Source organism: Dryobates pubescens, chromosome 5 (genome assembly GCF_014839835.1).
Source record: "Dryobates pubescens isolate bDryPub1 chromosome 5, bDryPub1.pri, whole genome shotgun sequence".
Classification (NCBI taxonomy): Eukaryota; Metazoa; Chordata; class Aves; order Piciformes; family Picidae; genus Dryobates; species Dryobates pubescens.
The window spans coordinates 9615864-9641044 of NC_071616.1; the positions used below are offsets into that span (position 1 = coordinate 9615864).

The 25181-nt window shown below is 42.3% G+C and overlaps 1 protein-coding gene across 7 annotated transcripts in view; it reads right to left on the reverse strand.

Annotated features, from left to right (window-relative positions):
• Positions 1-9046: 9046 nt before the first annotated feature.
• PCNX1 (pecanex 1) overlaps positions 9047-25181 on the reverse strand; it is an 86170-nt gene continuing 70035 nt past the window's right edge. For all 7 annotated transcript variants that reach the window (XM_054161567.1, XM_054161566.1, XM_054161563.1 and 4 more), the window contains 9 exons: positions 24375-24605; positions 23190-23290; positions 21780-21930; positions 21401-21631; positions 20212-20486; positions 18246-18487; positions 16738-17174; positions 15143-15283; positions 9047-11773 (listed from right to left, as the gene is read on the reverse strand). In XM_054161567.1, coding sequence (XP_054017542.1) covers positions 11633-11773; positions 15143-15283; positions 16738-17174; positions 18246-18487; positions 20212-20486; positions 21401-21631; positions 21780-21930; positions 23190-23290; positions 24375-24605 — 1950 coding nt within the window. In that variant the 3' untranslated portion in view covers positions 9047-11632. The remainder of the gene's footprint in view (positions 11774-15142; positions 15284-16737; positions 17175-18245; positions 18488-20211; positions 20487-21400; positions 21632-21779; positions 21931-23189; positions 23291-24374; positions 24606-25181) is intronic.

Consider the following 25181-nt stretch of genomic DNA (forward strand, 5'->3'; position numbering starts at 1 on the left):
GGGACCCTTACCCAGATACTTTCCCAACAATGACAAATAAACCTGTGTTGAAGCACAAAGCATTTTTCAAATGGACCATTTTTCTAAATTGGGTAAGACTCAACAGATCCTCTGGGCCACAGCCAGGAGTCATTTTCAGAGATCATTCTCCCCGATTCAGTGACAAAAGACAAGCCTGCTGTAGGAACCTACAGCCCAGAAGTTTCCAAACTTTAAGCAAACATGAACAAAGAGCATTAAAACTGGGACACAGCAAGCAGGCTACTTTGCTGTTCATAGCAAGAAATACAAGCTGGTGGTCTCGGCTGTGGCTGGGCTATCAGTCAGCACCAGCCCCACTGGGCTGACTTCCATGCAGCTCCAGGGGAGGACCCAGCCCCAGTCTTGCTGTAGATGTACACAACGTGCTGATAGAACAAAAAAGCCCATTAATCACAAACAATGAGCAGGACAAGAAGAGGGGAAGCTGTAGTTTGTAATTGCTCCTAATCTATCAAAGCACTGCTTCTTCCAGGGAAAGCTGCTGCCTTGTAGCCCGCAGGGGGATGAACTGCTACCAGTTTTGCTTTCCACACATCTGAATGATGGGGCTTGTGACTGCGCCAGCAAGGAGACACGTTGCAAATCTTGCTGGCTTCCTCTCTCAATAGGTGTCAGGGAACACCAAGGGCCCATCACTCAAAGCGCTGGTAAATACAAAGTGCAGAGCAGCAGAAAATGTAACGTACTGCAGCACTCACAATGTAGGAGAGGGGGAGCCAATGCGCTCCAAACCTCTGAAGCCTCTGTAGTCAGAAGAAAAGAGGGCTGAAATGATTCTTGTCCTGGGGGACAGGCTCTCCATTCCCAGCAGCCACTATTGAGACATGTAAAACATGCTCCACCAACAAAGTAGGAAATTGTTTTCTACAAAGACAGCAACAAATCTCCTGCCTGCATTTTCTGGCATCCACATTGGATGGAGCATGTAAGGTTGCAAGAGATCCAGTAAGGCACAAGCCTCAAGGATTTCTTTCCACAGCAGGAGTTAAGGAGCTATTGAACTCCCAGCAAGTAAATGGTATGCCTCTTCAAGCCATCTTGAGGCCTGCTAGGCAGCAGGAGGGGTGTGGGGTCTGAACAAACAGCAGCAGCCACTCAAACCCTCATCAGCCTACATTTCAAGCAACTGCAGTACAGATATGTGTTTGGCTTGGAGAAGTTAGTCATGCATGTTCAAAAACCACACGTGGAAAAGCAACCTTTTCATACCTGGCATTGCAGAGGAGCAGGGACACAGTGCCCTTAAACCAAGGCTGAATATGCAATTTTGTATGAAAATGATAATGCACCATAAACTCTACTAAACATCACAGCAAAGAAAGTGGCCTCAGTAGTTTCTAAGAGTGATGTCTGCCAAGTCAGAATTGCATTCATCATGAATTTGCACTTTTTAGCAGTTCACCTCTGCTTCACTTAAACACAGTGGGATTACTGGAAAAATGCCAAGAAATTATATTAGAGCTACCCATTTCATCTCTTCCAAATGTGGTAGGTTGAGAGAGGGCTTAGCTCTCCCCCCCTTACCTCCCTTTTTCCCCAAAAAGGGGTTAGAGAGAGAGAAAGGCAAGTTACTAAGGAAAAGAGTTGTTAGCAAGCTTCAAAAGCCCATGCAGGATTAGTGTTTGCTTATCTGAAGGCCAAGTCCAGCAGTTCGCAGAAGAAGCAGGCAGGGAGAACAGGCTGAAACACCAAACTCCCCCAACTCCCAAACCGAACTGAACTGAGGAAAAAATTTTCCAACCGCTTCACAATCTAAAGCTGAATTTTTGTTTATCAACCAATGGAATTCGTTTAGAATATCAGAATGTTTTGGTTCTAGTACCAAAAACATTAGCCAGTGTGTTCCAGCAGTGTTTGTTCTTAAAGGCACAGCCTCAAACGACCACACCAAATAAAGATTAAGACAGTCTATTCCTCCCTCCCCTCCCTACCATGTGTTCTTTCTCCAATATATTTCACAGAATCACAGAATTAACCAGGTTGGAAAAGACCTTTGAGATCATCAAGGCCAACCTATCACCCAACACCATCTAATCAGCTACACCATGGCAGTGACTGCCTCACCCAGTCTTTATTTAAACACTTCCAGGGATGGCAACTCCACCACCTCTCTGGACAGCCCATTCCAATGGCCAATCACTCTTTCTGTGAAGAATTTCTTGCTAACATCCAGCCTAAACTTCTTTTTTCTTGCTGTTTGTTCTTCTCCTACTTGATATCCCCTATACTCCACTCTGGTAAGACCCCACCTGGAGTACTGCATCCAGTTCTGGAGTCCCTATTACAGAAAGGATCTGGACACGCTGGAGTGTGTCCAGAGAAGGGCTATGAGGATGATTAGAGGGCTGGAGCTTCTCTGCCATAGAAACAGACTGAGAGAGTTGGGGCTGTTCAGTCTGGAGAAGAGAAGGCTCCGAGGTGACCTGATCTTAAAGGGGTCTACAAGAAAGCTGGTGAGGGACTTTTTGGGGTATCAGTTAATGATAGGATTAGGAAGAATGGAGGAAAAAAATAGAAATGAGTAGATTTAGATTGGATGTTAGGAAGAAGTTCTTCACTGTGTGGGTGGTGGGACACTGGAACAGGTTGCCCAGGGAGGTGGTCAAAGCCCCATCTGTGGAGGCTTTTAAAGCCCGGCTGGATGTGGCTTTGAGCAACCTAATCTAGTCTGAGGGGTCCCTGCCCATGGCAGAGGGGTTGGAACTAGATGATCCTTGAGGTCCCTTCCAACCCTAACAATTCCATAGAATTTGGCCATAGAATAGCTGACAGTCAAAGAAAATTATAGGTTGATTGGCTGTCTTCCTTTTGACACATGAGTGAATGTTACAAAACAATGCCAGGAAAGCCTAAAACAACACTCAAAACGATTCATCCCTGCTTTGGTCCATGGAGGGAAGGACACAGGCTGAAACAAATGCAGCTGGCACAGCTGATGAGGACTAAGGACTCTTAAGAAAACCACTCTAAGCTCTCCCCGGGGCTGGGTCAGTAGTCAGGCAGACACTGAACCGCTCTTACCGTGCCTGACCACCACAGCTCTGGAGTGGACCCAGCTGCCTTTGTGCCTCTGCATCTGAGGAAGGTGGGGTGGAGGGCAGCGATACACCCCCTGTGAAGCGGCAGGCAATGCTGCCCGGGCTGCTGGGGGGATATAGGCTGCTCGGCTCCCACATTCATGGCCTTCCTCAGCAGTTTTCATTGGCAGATGTGGGAGGCTCACCAATACTAATACATGGTGGCCCAGCAAGGTTCCCAGTACCTTATTTCAGGCTGCAGGATCCCTCGACGAGCTGTTCAGCCTCAGCACTCTGGAGGAGCTGTTGCCCTGCCCCCTGCTGCTCCTTCCCGCTCACCGCCCGGCACGGCGCTCGCGCAGGGCGGCTGGGGCCGGGGCAGCCTTCCCGCCCGGGGGCGGGGAGGACAGGATTGCGTTTTACAAAGCAGGATCGGTTCCCTGACAAATTCGGACTGCAGCACCCTCTCCACACGGGATTAACAGGGCAGGTCAGTGCTAACCCATTGCGTGAGCTCTGCCCTCAGCTTTGCCGCTTAGCTTAGCGGGCACATCTGGGCGCCTTGAGAGGAAAGGCATTAACCTGGCATCACTGGAAACCATCAAGCCGTACACGCTGGCTAGAAGAGAGGAGTAAGCAGAAAGCCAGGTGGGAGCTTGAACACCAGCACTCTGCAATCACAGGCATTGTTTCGCCCTGGAACATGCTTGGAAGGGCTGGGGCTGGCGGACACCACAACGCAGCCCCGAGTCCGCCGCTCATGGCCCCGGTGGAGGCAGGGGGACGGGACTGAGGCGGGGCCCGCGCGCCCCCTCACGGCCAGGGAGCGGCCCTGGGCGGGCTCCCGGTGCCCCCTGGCGGCCGCCTGTGGCAGGGCCCCTCGTGTGGTTCAGCCGCTGCCTCGGAGCGACACAGCTCCTCCCCGAACCCCTTTCTTAAACTGCAGGAGGCCCCTAAGAACCTGCTTTTCCAGTTACTAAGGTATGAAGGCAGAAAAGGGGGCCTGCCCATCTAGAGCATCTCTCATGGACAGTCACAGCGTAACTTGGTGCTCTTTTTCTTCATGTAGCAAGGTCCGAAGGCTGAACTGCCTGGAAAAATTTCAACCAAGCCTCCTCCACAAACAGCTTAACCTCATGAGCTTGTCTGAGTAACTCCTGGTATGCTGCACCACCAGTGCTATATGCTGTTAGCACTGCTGTGACAAGGTGTTCTGCACCAGTGTCTAGGAAAAAGCCCTTCCAAATCGCTTCCTGATGAGAGAAAAATAAAACATTGAAGATCATCGAACTGAAAGGGAAAACTCTCTTAACAAATGTGCAAAAGTAAGACTGGCCATGGTCTGCTGGAACCCAACTGCCATCTTTCTAGACTTTTTTTTTTTTTGAAAGATGACTGAAAACCAATGCAAGATCATCTTTGACATTACAAGAAAGCCATGTGATTAAGATACTACATCCACAGACTACCTAGATTTTTGAAGCAAAGCTAGTGTTCCCAGACATGGACTCAAATGGATATGCAATCTTGGAGCATGTGAATTGGTTTCCCCTCAGGCAAAACACCACCAGTATATAGACTCCAACCACTAACTGGGGCTCCAAGTTCCCCAATTCTTATCAGATACAGACCTGAGGCTGACACCAACAGCAAGAAGCAGGGGACTACAGCGCAGTGGTTACAGCATCTTCTTTGCCAGCTCTACATCATGCTGAAAGTGCCGGTCATGTCATCTTTTGATTAAAAACAACACAACACAAATCCAACCCCCCCCACCACAAAAAACACCAACCAAACCCTTTTTTGTTAAATGGCATCTCAATGAGACTCACCAGCTTTCGTCAAAAAGGCCTAGTTTTTCCCTAAAGAGCACTTTCTATATATGTACTGTGCTCTTTCATTCATAAATCAAGACCAGATGCAGCTGCTGGTTGTCATCAGGTCTTGTACAGGCAAACGGTAGCAAGTTCCAGGGCATGGATAATGTTTTGTTTCAATTTAAAAAGCAAGGAAACATCCAATCTTTAATTTGAAACACCCAGTGGCTGATCAATCTCCATCATTGTTACATGGGAAAAATTTACTTGTAACTCAGAGACACAATGTTGTATTTCTCTGTGCTAGTGTGAAGAAACCTGAGCCAGTGTACAGACAGCAGCTCGGTGTTTAAATTAGTACCTCTGGATCAACAAATGCTTCATCTAAGTGTAGCATTCATCAAGACTTTACACAAAGCCACACTCAGCTATCAGATCAAGGGCAGCAGAAAGTTACAAATCCCTGATTAAACCACACTAGGTAAGATATTTCCCAGGGAAAGGTGAAGAATGGAAAATTGCATAAAGACAGTACAATACTACTCTGGGCTTTGGGGGAAAAAACCGAAACAAAACCAAACCTCCCAGCCAAACCAGAGAGAAGACTATGATAAATACAGAAAATGGTGCAACAGACAAGAGAAAAACATTAACTGTATAAGAGAAGGTGGTAGATTACCAGTATTCGTTAGATAGAACAGAGTAGAATAAACCAGGCTGGAAGAGACCTTCAAGATCATCACCTCCAACCCCCTCTAATCAACTAAACCATGCAACCAAGCACCCCATCAAGTCTCCTCCTAAACACCTCCAGTGATGGTGACTCCATCACCTCCACAAACAGCCCATTCCAATGGGCAATCACTCCCTCTGTGTAGAATTTCTTCCTAACCTCCAGCCTCACCCTACCCTGGCACAGCTTGAGACTGTGTCCTCTTGTTCTGGTGTTGGTTGCCTGGGAGAAGAGACCAGCCCCTGCCTGTCTACAGCTTCCCTTCAGGTAGTTGTAGACAGCAATAAGGTCTCCCCTGAGCCTCCTCTTCTCCAGGCTAAGCAACCCCAGCTCCCTCAGCCTCTCCTCATAGGGCTTGTGATCCAAACCCCTCACCAACTTTGTTGCCCTTCTCTGGAAATGTTCCAGCAAGTCAACATCCTTCCTAAACTGAGGGACCCAGAACTGGACACAGGACTCAAGGTGCGGCCTAACCAGTGCAGCGTACAGGGGCAGAATGACCTCCCTGCTCCTGCTGGCCACACTGTTCCTGATGCAGGCCAGGATGCCAATGGCCCTCTTAGCTGCCTGGGCACACTGCAGGCTCATGTTCAGCCTACCATCAGCCAGCAACCCCAGGTCCCTCTCTGCCTGGCTGCTCTCCAGCCACTCTGAGCCCAGCCTGTAGCACTGCATGGGGTTGCTGTGGCCAATGTGCAGAACCCGGCACTTGGATGTGTTCAATCTCATGCCCTTGGACTCTGCCCATCTGTCCAGCCTGTCGAGGTCCCTCTGCAGAGCCTCTCTACCCTCCAGCAGATCAACTCCTTCCCCCAGCTTGGTGTCATCTGCAAGTTTACTGATGATGGACTCAATGCCCTCATCCAGATCATCAATAAAGATGTTAAAGAGCATACTAGTATTGATGCCTAATCAAGGAAATTGGTACGACACTGGCAGTAAAATAGGAATAGTTGAGTTTTTCCCTTTCTACTACCACAGCTACATAGGAGAAATAATTTCAAAGTAAGAAAATCCTTTGTTGAAGTAAATTTTTAAAGGGGATTAGGATTAGTGAGGCATTTTTAAGAGAACATAATAGTGCAATAAATGACAACAAGTGAAAAAAAAAAGGGTTTTTTATTTCTCAGTGTTTCTCCACTGTCAATACTGTCCTTTTGATGCAACAGGTTGCAAAAGAAAACTCTGCCTTTTCCATTTTCAACAGCTACAATATTTACAGGCCGTTTCCAGTAACACACGCAGACACATACACGCTCACAGACACGCAGGTACATATATCCCTATCCCTGGCAAGGTATTCATTTGCTGGTAGAGGCAATATATATTTTCATTGTCCATTAAAAACCAAAGCCATCCTCTCATTTATGCTTTACTCCCCTCTCCCTCCATTTCCTAACCAGCAGCTTATTGTCAAGCTTTTTGGGGGCGTCTGTGTTAACAAGTCAACATAACCAGCTATTGAACTGCTGTCTTTCAGGTGTGGACTAGGTGTACTGGGATTATCTATTCAAACTGTACAGCTCAGAAGTCCTAAAAATTGCTCATATTTGGATGTCTGTGACCAAGTGATGTACATATACTCCCAGAAATCTTTTGGAGCAGCCATCTTAATCACCTTTTTGGAAACATATCATGCTGGGGTGAAACAAGCCACATGCTTTACTTTTCCACCACGGTGTTATGCACCCACTTTTTTACTAAGGCACCAGTAATCACCAGTATAATTTTCTGAAAGAGTCCAGCGCCACTTAATGTACTGCATTGGATTATCAAATAGGAAGCCAGACAAGAAAAGAATAGATGCCTATATAATAGGTATAAAATCCCTTAATAAAATTAAGTACATAAAACCTGTGGTGGTGAAACTGCAAATCCAATAAAAGTTGAGTAATATTTGAATAGTATTATCATTAATGGTAAGAAATGCAATCTATCCTGCTCCAGTTTGCGAATGGAGAGCTCTGTAACCGAGAAAGATCTTTAAAGCAGTCTTTTTAGCTACACTCCTAGGTTGTATGGTGGTGTGTGCGTTGTCAGAGAAACAATTTGAAGTTGAATCCAACCGAAAGGGTTCTCTTTCCTTCCCCCTTGCCCCCCACCCCCCAATCCAGACCAAGCCCTTTGGCTAGTTGCCCAATAGCCAAGAGCAAGGACCCATGCCACAAGTCTTCCATCTTCATCCTCACCAGTCATCTGGGCTTCTCAGCAGAGTTCTTCAGTTCCACAGGGCCACAAACATGGGTAGAGAATCCACGGCGATAACTACACAGCTGACCAGAAAATGGAGATCACTGCTCAGAAATGTGCCAAATGTCCCAGGAAAAGTGGCTGTAGGACCATTCTACTGACATGGAATTACCTTAAATATTAACCATCATCACTTTCCCCCCTACTGTCCTCCTAACTCTGAAATGACCTCATAAAGGCTGCATCATGAGAGAGAACTCATCACAAGTACTGCACAGTGCAAGTGGCACAGAAGTCTGGCTGTCATCACTGGTGTCCCATACATGTCTCAGGGTTTTGTTTGTTCTAATTTGAACATTTTAAAAGATTTCACAGGGAGGTAAAATGGGAAGAGGTTTTTTTAAAAAGTAAATAATTAATTAGCAACCATTTTTACTAATAAACAACCTGATTAGTGGGTTTTTCAAGCACTCCTCTGTAACTGAGTATTTGCTTTAGGGAGCAGTTGCATCCATATGCATGTACACAGAGATACCACCTACAAAGAAATCAGAGAGAAACAGATTGGGAAATACCTGGAAGCTAAACCACTGTGATTCAACTGCAATGTTTTTATGGCAAGACAATCCTACACAATGCAAGTGGAGAGAGTTACAGCACTCATCTGCAACAGGTTTTCATGAAAGCTTGAAAGAGATAAAAAGCAAATAATTCTGCTCTATGCTCAATCTGGACTGACATGACTCAGTTGAAAACACCCCATCTTTTCCATACTCACAACAGGAGAAAAGTATTATACATCAAGACAAAGGCCAAAGAAAAGATGAAATGATCTCCATCTGGAAAAGAGGATTCCATGGACAGATCAATCCTGTGAGGAGTCAGAAGAAAACAAACTCTAATTTGTGACTTGCAGAGTGGAAACCAAGACAAACTTTGCACAAGCCAACGTAACATCATCTTTAAGTCTAAGATCATCTTTAAGTCTTAAGAGCTCCAAATGCAGGAAGAGTTTTTTTAAACAGCTACTTTTTCAAAGCCTTGTGGAAGTGTGAAAATTTCAACTGAAGTGGCTTCTGTTGAGCAGATCTGAAACAGACACAAGCACCATGTGAATGGCTTCCCAAACCAGAGTGTTTGCTGAGTATCTGAAAGAAGGTATTAACTTGCTAACTGGCCACATTAAAATTCACCTCCTGAAGGCAACACAGCAAAAGCCCTAAGATATTAAGAATTAAAGGAGAAAAGAGAAAGATCCATCAATTCTCTTTACCTCTTTTAAAAGAAAAACCCCTTTCTTCCCCATCTGCTCTCTGCTGCTCTAATTCCAGGCAGTCACTTATTTTCCAGGATATTTGTAAATGAGCCATTAATGCCTATCCTGCCTATTACCAGCAATGTACAGTGTCATGATCTTGCCCTGAAGAGAGTGAGATTGTTCAGAGCCACGGTTAACACATTGAAAGTTGCTTCAGTCCAGGTTTTGAGAAACTTGTGCACTGTATTTTGGTTTCAAGTAATTTTTTTTACCTCAAGGCAGTACAAGAAAAAAACCCCACAACCTTGTTCTGCTACTATCAAGTCAGGCCTGTTTCCAAACAAATTCCTTTTTCTAAAATGAAGCACTATTTCCAGCAACACAGGAAACCCTGCAGTTACCTGCAGGGAAAGACAATAAAAACCTTAACCAAAACACCCTCAACTCAAAACTTACACATTTGCTTTGTTCATGACAGTGATGTTACCAGGCTGCTGAAGAAGGTTCATTCATCTGCTGTACTACGTTTTCAGGTATGCAGGAGATGAATTTGACTACACTGCAATGTGCACATCTGATAAACTATGGGGAACAGCAAAATTATTTCACTGGTGGCAGATCCAGAACGGTGCATTTATATTAAAGGTAACTGGGACTGCAGATGCATGAACCAAATAGTAAAATGCAACTGTAACATGCACAGTACTTGGAGTACAGGTTTGCATAGTATATGATGTACCCAAGATGCCAGTAGAATTTGCTGTGAATAGTATCTAGAATTGATTAGTGACCAGGCACACAGACTTACCCTTTTCATGACAAGATGGCATACAGTGACTAGAGTTGGAATACCAATACCTCTTAGGTAGCTGTTTCTTCCTCATTTGTTTTCCATCCCATGTAATTTCACTCTTGCATTAGATATATAATGAACAAATTTTTTTTTCCCCAGTGTCAGAGAAATAATTGCAATGACCTCTGTGGTACATCAGAAGTCTCTTCTGGTTTCATTACGTAGAAAGAAGCGAAGGTGACTGGGAAGAAGATGGCTGCTCCCAAAAGCTAGGACCATGTGCAGTTTCCCCCCCAAAGTCCTAGGTCATTACAGGTCAGAAACAGGAAACGATCACAACAGGTACATTTGTTTTTTTCTTATGGGTTACGAGAGTGAGTCATAGGAAAGGCAAGCCAAGAACAAACCAGTTTCCCTCTCACACTCCCATGATAGTTGAGTTACTTGTTTCCCTGAATACACACTTTAAAAAACCAAAACCAAACAATTAAACCTAGGATATGTAACACATGAATAATTCAACTTCACAGTCATAAATACTCAAATTACACTTACATAGAATATATAATCACAGAAAATAAAATTCAAGTAATAGAAAAGAATGAAGACTAAAGGGAAAGAAAAGGCAAGGTGGTAAAAGTGATACAAGTTTAGGGCTGTGCCTTCTATAAAAGCTCTTCAAAAGTTGAAGTCAAGTTTTTCTTAGTTTTGTTTCAGGGGGTTTATTGTTGCTTTCTTTTTAGATTGGATGGTATCAAAAATACCTTCAAGCATCCATGAAGTATTCACAGACCTGCACCTCCCCCTACAAAACTCAAACAAGCGTCTCTGCCAGAGAAGAGCTAATGGAACAACTTAAGCAGCTCTGGGTGTAAAGAAGCAAAGTAGCCGTGGCTAGCAAAGGGAGGACAGATGAAAGGTAGTATACTGCAGAGTCCACTTTAAAGCTAGACATGTTGTACAGATTTGAGGTACCACTGCCACCACAATACAGTCTGATGCAGTACAGGGATACTCAGGTGCTTTTCTAGATATTTGTTATTTCACCATTTATTGTGAAGAGGATGCAGCAAATGCACTTGTACGAAATACAGAACATAGAACCAAACCCATGGCACAGCCCTTACCATCAACATGTATATGGAGAGGGAGGGGATTAATCCCAAAGGCAATTTAAATAATGGTATTTTATATACTTATATTTATATATATAAATAAATGTTCTCAGCAATCTCAGGGTTGTTTTTAGTGCATTGCTGTAAAAAAATTAGTGCAGTTCTCATTAATGTTTAGCTCACAAGGAATAAGAATCTATACATCTGTTCAGTCTCTTCTTGCCACACCTGAAAAACCCTTACACTGTTTCACCAAACTGAAGGTTTGTAGTCAATTTCTTTAAAATAAGGTGGATGAATTCCACACACTCTGTGACAAGACATGACTATTTTTGGCAAAACAATTAGAAAAATATGAGGTGCTCTGATCTTAGAACTGAAAAGTTTGTTGATTTAAAGCATTACGCAATGCATAAACAAAATTTATAAACAAAAAGATATGTCTCAACAAATCTATCCTTCATGCAAATGTTTCTTCAGCAGCTAACAACTGAAAAAAAAAAAATTTCTTACACTTGTTTATTTGGGAAAAGGGACTGAGACAAATCTGTGTTTCAAGTCCTTTCCTACACCTGGACTGAAGGTTCGTGTCCTGGGAGCTGCTGCTTCTGGACCCTTCTCTCTTCTGAACCATTGGAGAAAGGGAAGTCTCAGTCTCAAAGAGATTTTACACCTCAGCCCCGAGTTCAAGGACTCCAGTTTCAACAACAGCAACATATTTATCTTCAATTTGAACCAGCAGGATGGTTTTGTCTATGTGGGACCGACTACTTGGATCTCTGCTGCAAGGCACCCAGCGGTGAATCACCTGGGGAGAGAGAAAAAAGTATAACAAAAAAGAGTTTTATTGGGAGAGCTGTGGCTCATAATTCAGAAAGGGAGTAATAGTGCTACACTGACTTAGCCACTCATTTTGAAGTGACAACATACCTACAAATAAGCTATTCATTGCATTTTTGCTGCAGACCTGCAGCTTACTTGAGAACAACTAGCCTCTGATTTGAGTTTCAGCAGGAACAAATGACTCAGCCTGAATCAGAACAAAACAGTTAATGCATAGTGAGTAACAACTCAAAAAAGTACACATGGATTTGGGATAATTTTGATGTTCTAGCTGTAGTAGCTTTAAAATCCCTGTGTTATACAGCACATAATAGCACAGAACTGCAGTTTATCAGGAGTTAGGTGTAAACTACTGTTCCTTCTAAGTCAAATCCCTTGCCCTAGTTTCGTTCCTTACTGTGAATTCCAGGCTGATATTTTAAATAATTTAAAGATAACTGAAAATGAAAAAATATTACAAAGAGGAAAGGTTTCATGAAGTTCCACAAACTACTGTCCCATGCTTCCTTGGAAGGTACTTTGATCTGCTGCTTCCAAGGATCCCAACTATATTGGCCATCAAAAGGTCCCTTTTCCACACAGGCCCCTTGTATGACCTTATATGTCTCTGCCTAGCTATCTCCATAAAAATACACTGGGTACCTGAGCAGAACTACAAGGATGCTCCACTAACATGGTTTTAAGCATTGCCAGTTCCACAGAAACAGAATTATCACAGATTTGCCACTTAAAGAACCCTAATTTCAAGACAAAGTAAGGTAAAAAGCAAATAAAATCTAATTTACACAAAACCCAGAACACCACAGTTTTCAAGAAATCTGACTATACAGATAGGGAAATAAGGGCAGAACGCCACAAGTAATCTACATGTCCCTAAAATCAAATCCAACAGATCTCCTTAATCCTCACAATATCCAGTTGTTAATTACTCTGACACTTGGGTGAAGGAGATTCAGCTTTGTCCACTACACGAGATCTACACTGCATTCATGTAAGCCAGGGAAGCATGGCATCTTAAGGGTTTTTTTGTCTTTGATGGAATAGCACAGTATGTAAGAGGCATGCTCAAGTCTGACTTACACTGCTGTATATGTATGAAGCCAGGAATATTTTATCCCTGGACACATGAAACATTTCTCAGAAAATTTAAGTACTGCATCCTTGTCCAACTTGGCTACCTGAAAGACACTGGTTCTAAGAGATGACTCCAAAGGCATCCGTATCATGGCTCCTTAAAAACTGTGTACATGGAAGAGTAGTACATAGATTCTAACTCACTGGAACCATTCCCCCACACTCAGTTTTGCCATTTTATTTGATGCCCACAAAATGATTGATAACATGGAAAACTATGCCACTAGATAGTCAAGCAGTGATAAGAATCTCTTGAGGAAAGAAAGGGCTTCTTGCATGTGCCAGTGTCAGGTATTGCTGAAAGATAATGCAGAGTACACCTTCACCTTGAAGTCCTGGGGGGAAAAAAAAAACCTACAATACACAAAGAATAGCTAAAATCTCATTTCCTTAAGGAAACCCTATAATGTCTGTGTATCATATAGAATTGTACCATACTCAGCAAAATAAAAAGCAAAGTCAGGAAAACTGCCCCATTTTTTTTCCTATCCAGTAGAAAAGTTATGAACAACTGAGCACTGAACTGGATATCGAGAGCACTCAAATAAGGCTTTCACTGGTAAACTGCTTGATAAGCAGCATTTTAGCAGTCAAGAATCATTTCTGCCTGTTTGCAGAAAGGACTGCAGCTGCAAGATCAGAAAAGGAAGACTTTCTGAAGAACCAATGGCTTTACTGCTACTAGTAATTTAACCACAGACAGCTGAAGCTGGCAGTGGAAACTAATGTCATCAGGTTAAATCCTCCACTAATCACACAAAGGATAATCTGGTGCTTTCCCTCTTCCTTCTTCAGTTAAAAGATGATCTTCTGAAAAAAACAAAAACCCTGCCAGTGTGCTGCACCAAAAATAGATGAGAAACTTTCAGAATGGTAGCTTCCTCTGACCTTCAAATCCTCTTGATTTAATCTTTCTGTAGCATCAGTGTACGTGTCTGCATGTTGCACTTTGCAAAACATGCTCCTGAACTGAAAAAGTTAACCAGGCAACAGTGCACATTTTGAAATAGCCTTTTACATTCCTCACCTCCACAACAGTCTTGATCTGCAATAGCTAAGAAAGAAATTCCAAAAACATAATGTCTAAATTTGGCATTGAGTGTTTACAACAGCATTCTACTGCCAGATGTAACCTAAAAGGTAAACCTTCTACCTGAAGAGTGGAGTGTCAGCTATGATACAATTATGCATGAATGGAATTTACTTACAGGTCCCTTCCTTCCATACATGTAACACTGAGGTAGCTCTGGCAGACACTTTTATCAGCATTATTTCCATTTCTAATCTGAACTTTGCACATCCACAGTGATTAGATGCAGGCTTTCAGACACCAAAATCCAGACCCTGAATCCAATTTATGAGTAACACCTCCAGTGAGGTAAGCACTCACAGTCTTGCAAAGTGTCAGAACTGACATATTCCAAAAGTAAATGCAGTTGATCTGATGAATCAATGCAGACAATATCAGTGACTCTCCTCTTTTGCTATTTATCACTGAAAGAGCATCTTTACAGACACAAAGGACCAAAAAAAAAAAAAAAAAAAAAAAAAAAGGGGGGGGTAAAAACCAAAAAAGTCTTAAATGTAGACCTGGGTTTTTATCCTCCAAAAGAGAACATAAATTGGAAGGTTAAGTTATGGAGGGAGTAGTCTCTTGGGAGTTTTAGTTGCAGATTTCCTTCTTCAGGGAAATCTCAGGACACCTTCTTAAGAACTGTCCTTCTCAAACACTTAGCACATACCTAAGGAAAAAGAAATCTAAAGACAATCTTACCTAGCCCTATTTTAATCAGAGTAACTCAAGCCCAAGTACTGTTAACCATTCAGTTAAGGAGTTGTTCGTAAATCGACCTTCTGTATTGACAGCTAATGGAAAGCAAAATGAAGGCTGGATGAATGAGTGCAATGCCTGAGAGTTCATGAGAAGAGCTAGGAAGAAGGCAAGGAAGGAGAGGTGGTTGACAGCTTTTGAATCATCATCCTGTATTTTTTCATCTATAGATGATATATCATATCTATAGATATATTTCTGCACTTCAAATTAGGATCTGCTCTTGCAGCAACAGTGACTTGCAGGACAGATACTGATCTAACTTACATGATCTCATGTATGTTTGGCTTTGACGTCTGGGCAGACTGCCACAGAATCAAGACGCTGCCTTTTTTCAAGTTAGCTTGTCGACTTCTAAGCAAAACTTACATGGCCTTCCATGCCTTCCTGAGGACTCCAGTCTTTCCAGCTGTTTCTTCCAGCTTTTAGCCGTATCACCTCATCTGGCCACTGCAGCTCTTTCCTTTTTGACACGTTGATCCCTTCCAGTACTTGACTGGGATCCATTAACTATAAGTAGGAATTGAGTTTTGACTGTTAGTTCAGCCAAAATTTAAAAGAAACAGTAACCTTTTGCATACTTCCAGAACACTGACTTTAACCCCCAGACATTTATTTTTGATCAACTTCAACGTTGGAAACTCAAGCTCAGGAAAAAGCCTGAGCATCACAGAGCAGTTCACTGCTGTCTGAAATGGCAACTCTGGTTCCCTTTCGGTTACACTGGCTTGTGGCAGCGTCTGAGTTGCTGGTACAATGTAAACACTGGCAGCACATGGACCAGCAGCAGGGAAGAGTTAACTGATGATGAGCTGTTAAACTGGCTCATCACTTCCTACCCAGTACCTTAGGAAACATGAGGAATTTACTGTTAGGCTTAAAAAAATACTTGTCTACTAGCATGGTTAGTTGAGACCCACTCCTTGTTTTGAAGTAAACTGGACCTTCCACAGGGGCAGCAGAAAACTCCTTCCTCTTTAAGGACAGATAATATTTACTACCCAAGGGCAGAGATCAACTATGCCTGTATCCTCCTTACACAAAGGAAATTAAGCAGTTTCTTGCAAACAAAAGTTGTAAAGCACAGATCTGAAAGAAAGAAATAAATTCTTTTTACCACTATCATGCAGTTTACTAAGGATTGCTCTAAAATGAGGTGGTAACAGCAATGGAATCATATTTGTCATGATCTATCCTAAATGCTCCTCTTGGTGTTTCCCACCAAGGCATGTATGCAGGGCTAACAAAAGCTAGAAAAGCAAGAACTCAAATTTCTGGATTTTCACAAAAATCAGTATGGCTGCCATGATTAACTTCATTAATGGTGCAACATTTGCTGCTCAGGAAACCCAAGATCATGGCAATAACCAAAGAATGAATACACATGGAAATGAATAAATACATATGCAAGTGAGCAAATTAGGAGGTTTTGCCTACTTGTGTTGGTGGTTTTCTTTTATTGTTTTTGTTTGCTTTGTTGGGTTTTTGTTTTGTTTTTTTTGGAGGAGTTTTTTTTGTTGGTTGGGTTCAGTTTTTTGGTTGGTGGTTGTGTTGGGCTTGGGTTTTCCCCCCCCACAAACACACTTACTTTTGTGGAAAATATCCTTGGTGTAAAATAATAAAGTTAGTTGCTTTCTGCCCTGCAAATGGAACCACTTAACTTTACATGTTGGAATGAACAAAGGCAAACTAAGTATGAATTGGAACCAAGATTAGCTGACATTCTCAAAGCTGCACTACAACAAAACATACAAGTAATGTAAAAACCAGGGATGTCTAAGCATGCAGGAAGGCTGGCTGTCCAGAAAACCTTTGCCTCAGATTAGCTCTCCAAACGTAACTGCACAATACTGAGACATTCCAGGCTGTATGCACATTTGAAAGTAACAATTTGAACAACACACAAGGTAACACTAGCAAAAGCACATGGAAGCATAGGTTAACTTTTCTTCTGGACTATTCACCTGGATTCTGTAAATAACGTCATCCTTTTTGGCTTGCATTTGATTTGCAGGGCTTGCATTGCCGCCCGACTGAGAGTCAGTTGTATTACTCCCTCCTTCTGTCCCTAGAAAGCCCACAAGGGCATGCTGTTTACAGGCTGGGATGCTTTGGCTGGAGCTGCTAGAAGAGGGCAGTCCATGCTGCACGCTGACCCCAGTCTGGCCAGTAGGTTCCATTTGGTTCACCATGGAGAGGCGGGACTGGATGGATGATGGGAGGTTACGAAGGGATATCTGACTGGTGGAAGAGCGCCGACAAGGCACAAAGCCCGTTGTGGATGTGCGAAGAGATGAATGACGACTGCCGTAGCAATAAGATGAATGGCTAGCTACTGAGGCACGGGCAGGGGAATGTCTGACAAGGCTGGACTGCACAGAGTGAGAGCTGTGACTGGTGCCTAAAAGTAAAAGATACAGAATCAGGAGTTTGATCAAGCCTCCCACACCCGTATAGACAGCCCACACACAAATGTTTTAGAGCTTAGGTACAAAATTGATGGGTCTCATCAACAACATCTGAAACAGCTGTACTGCAGAAGACCTGTCGTATTTCGTGTAGCAGAGCATTTGAATAGGTTCCATTTTTTGGCCTCGAATTTCATGTTCTGTTCAATTCACAATCCCTGCAAGACAAGCAGCTTGAAAAACACTTCAGCCTTGCGTTTCCTGCATTAGCAATGTGTTTCTTAACACCTGAGTTTCCCGTACGCAAGGCATTAAAGCAGATGGGTATGTCCCGTGTTTCCAAACACCATATATTCTTTCTTAACATACTTGACTGGATGTTCAAAGATTAAGTCAGAAAACATTAGTGCAAAAGCTGTTTTCCAACAAGATCAGAAGAATTTAATACACTTAGAGAAACCCAGGAACTGCAGTTTATGAGCACTGGTGTCACTGCTATTCCTATACTACATACGTGCAGTTACCTCTCCACCAATGACAGACCTAATTATATTGTGCAAAAAACCCAAAGTTCAGTCAACTACACACACTTTTACATTCTTTATGAGCCAAGGCAGTGTTTGGAAAGCTTTTTTCCTCAGCTTTACCATTCATCACTCCCTAACTATAGATCACTACAGACTTTGGATAGGATTCAGCCAAAATACAGCAGAATTGACTCTCCATATCAGCGTAAATAAAGACATTTGTTAAAAATGACAAGTTTAGCATTTGCACACAACATGACAGAAGTGAAAAGATCCAATATGTAGAGATGTGTTATAAAAAGTTCTTGAATCTGTTTTGCCAGCATGACTATACCCCTTGTTGCTCAAATCTGTTTGGGAGCTTCACATTGCACAGAGCAGCACTGTGGCTTGAGATGGATCCAGCAGCTATTCACACTATGTCAAGGCATTTTTGTTTGCTTTTTTCTTTTAACTTTGGCCGAATCTGAAGAAATGAGAGGCCAGATATGGCTATAGGATTACATAAACTGTAGCTTTGCTGAGTTTCAACATTACCTAGAGTGGAGGGGTGAGCTGGTGGGTGAGCTGCAGGAAGAGCTGTGGGATGAGCTGCAACAGGAGGGTGCTGTACTGCTCCAGGTGCCTGCCCTGTATTTGCATTCCCTCCTCCTTGCGACATGCTGCTCTGAGACTCATTGATAGTTGCATTGTTACTCGTGCAAGAAGCTCCACCTCCAGCATCTGAATCTTCTATATTTCCACCACTATTGCAGCCAGCTCCACAGCCTTTCCTTAGTCTGAAAACACAATGCAATTGGCACATTAAGTCAGGCCTCCTAATCATTGGGATTCCATTAAATGCCTTATGATGACAAGCTTTCCACAGCATTTCATAAATCAGGTAAAACTGCACTAATATTTTCCCAGAACACACTTTGCAAATATAAATGCTGCTTTCTAAAAGATTGCCATTTTCTTGATGACAGCTATTCAAGTAGCAGTTGTTTTTGATAAGCCAAATGCTCATACAAAATTGCTTGGGGTGTGTGTGGGTCAAGTTAACTCTGAAGTACAAAAAAGTGAAAATATTCCAAATACCAAATACTGGTAGAACATCTTTTGCAACAATTTAGTAAAATTCATGCTCCTTAACAGACCAGTCATGAGTGTATTCTTATACTACAAAATCAGTGGGATAACAATGTTAGTTGGGTTTTTCACTTGGTTCGGGGTGGGTTGTTTCAGGGTTTTTTAATGTGTCCAGTTTCCTTCAGTAACTAACAGAGTTGTTTGAGGCTTGTATTGCAACTGTTTGAATACAAGTTCTTGTGCAAATTTTAAACATTCCAACAGGAGGTCAGCCAACTTTTTCTAGTGTATATAACCACGCAGGCTTTTCATCACATTGTTTGCATTAATAAACTTCAGACAGATAAAAAAAAAACCACACCATGTTCTTCCTCCTTTTATCTCCTACTTGTTACTATTCTTTCTGTTACACTCAAAGACACTGAGCACTCCTTTCCAATTTATTTGCCCCCAGGATCCAGGATCTTGAAGCATACCCAGCTCGGAACCAAATGCTATTGTTTGTTGTACTTTTCCACCTATTATTCTATGCATATGCTGGGCATGTAGATGGTGACAGAAGGCAAACGTCACAGACTGTAGCAAGTGTGGCATATCCTAGGTTGAAGCAACAGGTTGTGTTTTGATGGACTGTAGATGTCCAAGTGTAAATAAGACCACTGGAACAGCTACAGGATTGTTCCAACTGTGGGACCAGCTCCTGAAACTTAAGAACTAGGATGTACACTTCTGAGTGCCACCCATCACTTCCACTTGCTTTTGGAGCCACAGTCCAAAGGGATCAGGAGTGTAGTAGACATTCTCATAGGACACAAAACACCACCCAGCAAGAGTTTGTACTGGGTTACTGAGGGGTCACATGGAAAGGGGATTGTATTGTCATCACTCTGGTTACTTGTTCTTGTTCTAATATACAGGGCATTTATAAACATCCATGAAATAATAAACAACAGCAAGACCTTGTGTTCTATGTATGAGCATAGTCTAACAACATGAAAATCAGCACTTGCATGCAAAGTATTTGCCAGACTGGAAGCCTACCACAGTCTTGATTCTGTAAAGATAGTACAGATAAACAGTAAAGCGATGGTACTGCAAAAAAACCACAACAGTACAGAAGGTGCACTGCCTCTCATTATTAGATGTGACATTAGAACTGAAATGGTAGGTGTTGCATCTAGACTTCCTGTCCTGTTTTATTCTGAGGTGTTATTTACATACTTTGTGGTGTATTACATATCCATCTTGAAGATTAATCCTGTACCAAAGAAGCTTCCATATGCTACAGATGTGCCTGAAACCAAACTCAAGGCTTATTTATTTGTATGTGACTGAATATTTTATATTATGCTGTAATGGACATGTATGAAACTAGTTAATAGAATAAGAGAGCATGAACACATCAAGTGAACACTCATTTTTCCCAGCTTACCTGTGCCATGTAGAAACTATGAAGTTTCTGATATTTCCTAAGCTGATAGCTCCCCCAAGAATCTCCCTAAGCTGTTCATGACTATCTGAATAGGAAGTAGTTAAAGGTGAGACGTAGATTGGGTATCCAATTGGCTGGTCACAAGAGGAGTTGATCATGTTCCTCAGAGCTTGTTTTGCATTTTGGATGCTTCCTCTTTCTGGATTACGATTACGCAGGAAGACAAGCTCCTGCTGCTGTCCTGCCCACAGGCCTCGCACACACTCCTTATTCACCTGCAAAAGCCAAGTAGAAAAGCTGTGTCAGAAAGGGAAGCAATAAGAGTGTGTGATGATTGCTTTGCTTTTCCTAGGCCTGCATGAGCTTATGTAATACTGCACTGCAGAATGCAGGCATTCATATTCCCTAATGTAAAATTAACTGAATATACCCTTAAGAAAGGTGGACTCATGGGCACAGGTTGCACCAGTGAGAACAGCAAATCTACAAATAGAAGTATCACAGTATCACTAAGGTTGGAAGAGACCTTGAGGATCATCGAGTCCAACCTGTCACCACAGACCTCATGACTAGACCATGGCACCAAGTGCCACATCCAATCCCCTCTTGAACACCTCCAGGGATGGTGACTCCACCACCTCCCTGGGCAGCCCATTCCAATGACGAAAGATTTGGTGAAGAACTTTCTCCTCACCTCAAGTCTAAAGCTCTCCTGGTGCAGCTTGAGACTGTGCCCCCTTGTTCTGGCTGCCTGGGAGACCAACCCCTTCCTGGCTACAACCACCCTTCAGGTAGTTGTAGACAGCAATGAGGTCACCCCTGAGCCTCCTCTTCTCCAGGCTAAACAATCCCAGCTCCCTCAGCCTCTCCTCATAGGGCTTGTGCTCAAGGCCTCTCCCCAGCCTTGTTGCCCTTCTCTGGACACGTTCAAGTGTCTCGATGTCCTTCTTAAACTGAGGGGCCCAGAACTGGATGCAGGACTCAAGGTGTGGCCTAACCAATGCAGAGTACATGGGCACAATGACAAGAACTGGTTTTCTGATTAACTATTCCATTTTATAAGCAGCAGCAATCCTAGCAATGATAGGCCAATAACAAAAAAGTACTGACTTGCAAAGCAGCCATTTGGTATAGCTATTAAAATGCACCACAACATAGTGCCACGCTGGGGATCACGCACACAGCTTACCTTAATGACCCTGAAGCTGAGATACCGCTTATTCAGCATAATGATTTTATATTCATTGGTGCCATCATCCATCACATGGCGCAGAGCAAGGAGGGAAGGAGAATTGGAAAGCACTGCACTGCGCCAAGCAGGGTCCCCTTCATGTGCTATAACTAGATTTTCTTCATGGGTGGTTATGGCTTCGTAAAGGACAGAAGGATCATCATATTCATCTGGAGAAGTGAAATGATCCTGTTTCCAAGAAGTAAGGTATGATTAACATTTCATCTGTAACTTCAGGTAAAAATCAAACATTTCACACCTCCAACTCTCCCAGACATTTTTAAAAGAACAAACACACAGAAATGAATGGAACACACCTTCCTGTATAACCTCTCACCTGATGTAGCTTAAGTGACATCCGTATTCCAGGAACCACTACTTTCCTCAGCAATTCCATATCAGCAAAGATCCACTCATCTCTGATTGAAGATATACGAAAGTCACCCTTAAATAGGGCATGCAGGCCATACAAGAAGGATTCCAGATTACTGTTGGGATGGGGGGGTGGGGGAGGGGAGAGAGAAGGAAGGGAATAAAAAAAATAAGAACAGCCCAAATATTAACAGAAACAAACACATCCACAAGTATCATCATTTACAAGAGCAGCAAATACTGAGATTTACAGAGAAAAATTGTGCTTTTCTGCACAAATAACTTAGAGTAAGACAGGGAAAGTGTAAGAGTAAGGATACACATTTAAGCAAAGCTTGGACACTAGGTGGCTACGTGGCTACGTGCACTGAACAGGTAATGAATAAACCATACATGCAAGAGGCTGTTTACATAGACTAAAGTCAACAGAACACTGAAGAAGGCCTGAGTTCACACTGAAGATTTTTAAAGAGAAAACCTTTCAAGGAACTTAATACTACAATGTACCCATTAGCAATGATACATAGCTTCACTTGTGGATGGTTTAGTACAGTATAAAAACCTTGACAGCTTCCTCACACTTAAAGGCATTATTTCTTTTTACTAAGCTAACTGAAGAATGTGGGGGGAGAGGGGAATCATACTCTCACACGTGCATATCTTCAAGACCTTCAGAAGGTGACTGGCTGGTACACTTAAGAGAATTAGTCAACAGTTTCCCTTGAAGCAGAACAGGTTTCACAGCCAGCACCTAGCTGACCAATAGATTCCATGTCCAATTATGCTTGGTTATTTTCTTTTTCAGAAATCACCCTGTGATTTCTTAAAACATACAACTGTATTTTATATTTGCTTTCTAAAGTAAGTTGAGGTTATCATTCTGCAAGAAACAGGCTGCTGGATGATGACAGAGCTGAGTTGAAGGAGATTTGTCCAAAACAACTGCTTGCCATGGAGCCAGCTGTGAAACCTGTCATAATGGTCTGATTGAAATTCCATGAGGACTTGTGCTCTTCATTATAAGAAGCTGCTCTCCTCTTCTTCCTATTTCTATACAGAATGCATACTTGCAGCAGAAACTGGAGCTCACTTTCAGAACTCAACCAGTTCTTGCTGTTTTTTGCCAGTTATAACCAGTCCTTATCTACATCAATTCTCACCCTCCATGAGCTTGATAAAACAAATTGCTCAAATTCCAATTCTGCTTGCATTTCACTGGCTGTTATAACAACGACAAGTTACATTGTGCATATATGTCCTGTCTAAGGAAAGCTGGTATGAAATATATTTCTTTTATGAATGGGTTCTCATCTAATACCTGAAGTGGGAACACAGGAATTTTCAGGAAGGGAAGCTTACAACAGTATTTTATTACCTCGACATATGATGTGAAGCTGTTCCCAATGCTCTCCGCCCCAGCACACACAGTCCGTAACACAATGTTACCAGGGGTGAGTCTTTACTTGAATCCAGTGGCTTGTGGTAACAAAAGAAAAAGAACAGTCAGGTGAATGAAGCAAAGAAAAACCATTCTTGGACTAAAAAAGTCCAAGCACATATGAAGGCACACAAACTCCAGCATATCAGTTACTCTTCTCAGACTTTCTATAAGAATTCCTCTTTAAAAGTTTTGGAAGTAGAGGCAGACACAGGGCATGTAATGCTCTAGGTAACAAAGCCATTCAAGTGATTAAACCTGATTGTCAATACCTACACAAAATATTGCACAAGACTGACTTGGAGGGAAACTGTTTTCTTTGGCTGCTGTTTGTCATTTGACTGCAGAACGCTTCAAATCTTACCCTCGTTAAAATATGCTAGGAATTACTCTTTTACCTCCAAAGTAAAACTGAACTCTGAAGCCTCAGATCCTTCATTAAACATAAATTTCAGTTACATTCCCATCCCTTTAATGTAAAAAAAAAATTCCTTATTTCAAAGGGAACATTACTTTGAGTAGATCACACACGGGGGTTTTTTTGTATAACAGTAAGAAGACAAGGCATTCCTCTACAAACTTCCTGAAGTTCTATTTAAAAGGTGGAAAGTTTCGGAGAGAAGAGACTCATGTATGAGATGATCATTTTCATAAGCTGACAATTCCAGTGGTCTAAAGGAAGAGGACAGCATAACCACTAAGAAAGAAGTGTTCAGCTTTGAGTTGGCAATCACTACTTATCTTCTCAGGGTCTGTGTTTTGCTTTGGATTTTTTTCCAAGTTAGGGTTGATTTGTAAACACTGACACCTGAGCACAAAACATCATTTCTATAACTCTACACTTTGTATGTAGGTAAGTGCCTGACTAAGATTCAATTCAACTGGATTTTCAGCTGGTAAATGAAAACTCATTAGTGAGCAGGTTAAATCATACACTACTTACAGAATTTAAATTCACATCTCAAGAGCAGAAGGCAAAACCCAATAAACTACAAATTAATATTCTGATTGCAAATCTTTACTATAAAAGAAGATTAAACCCCTCTGTAACTCAAACCAACAGTGACAAGAAAGTGACCATCCTAGAACAGTATGTGGCTTTCCTCACAGGTTTGGACTTACCTTTTCTCTTCGAGAGCAGCAATATTCTATCCAGTTCAAATATATCAAACAGAAACTCTCTCTTGAGATCCCTGCTAGACGGTGGTCATAATCCTCATCAATATTGGGGTTAAATGTTGGGTCTACATCAACATAATTGCGGTCTGTGCACAACCGCAGTCCTTCCTGCATTGTCTCATTAGCTAACCATTCCTCTAGCTTGGGGGATGTTGTGACATAATAGATGATTCCCTGAAACAGCAGCAGTTAAAACCGTGAGTCAATAGCGCAATAAAGAGTCAGCAATCTTAATTGTTTCAACTAATCTGAATTCTTCTCCTGGTACTGAACCAAACTGACACAGGGTAGCTTTTACAAAGCTCATGGATGCAATAAATCTGCACAGAAACCACAGTACAGGTATGTGTACTGTCAAGACTTCTGAAGCATGCACTGAAGGAATAAGGAAAAGCAAGGAGGATACGAAAGGACTCCAATTTTGTAGAAAAACAAATACTTAAGATTTTTTTTCCTCTAGTTAGCACAGAGGCTTAGATACTAAATTTCTAAATAATTTAAATGACTAATACAACGCCCTTGTGTTCAGGGGTGGGAGGAAACACAACCATGTGTAAATGTCCTGGAAATATTCCAACCTCAACATTTTCAGCTTCCTGAAAGAACAGATCTTATGAAAGATGTCAATTAGTGCACTAATTATCTGTAGAGATTGGAGGTCTTGAGTGCTCCTACAACTGCAGGGCAAAGATTTATTATTGTTTTTAAGCAGAAAGTGTCTTCTTTCTGTTCCAGACTACAGAGTCGTTG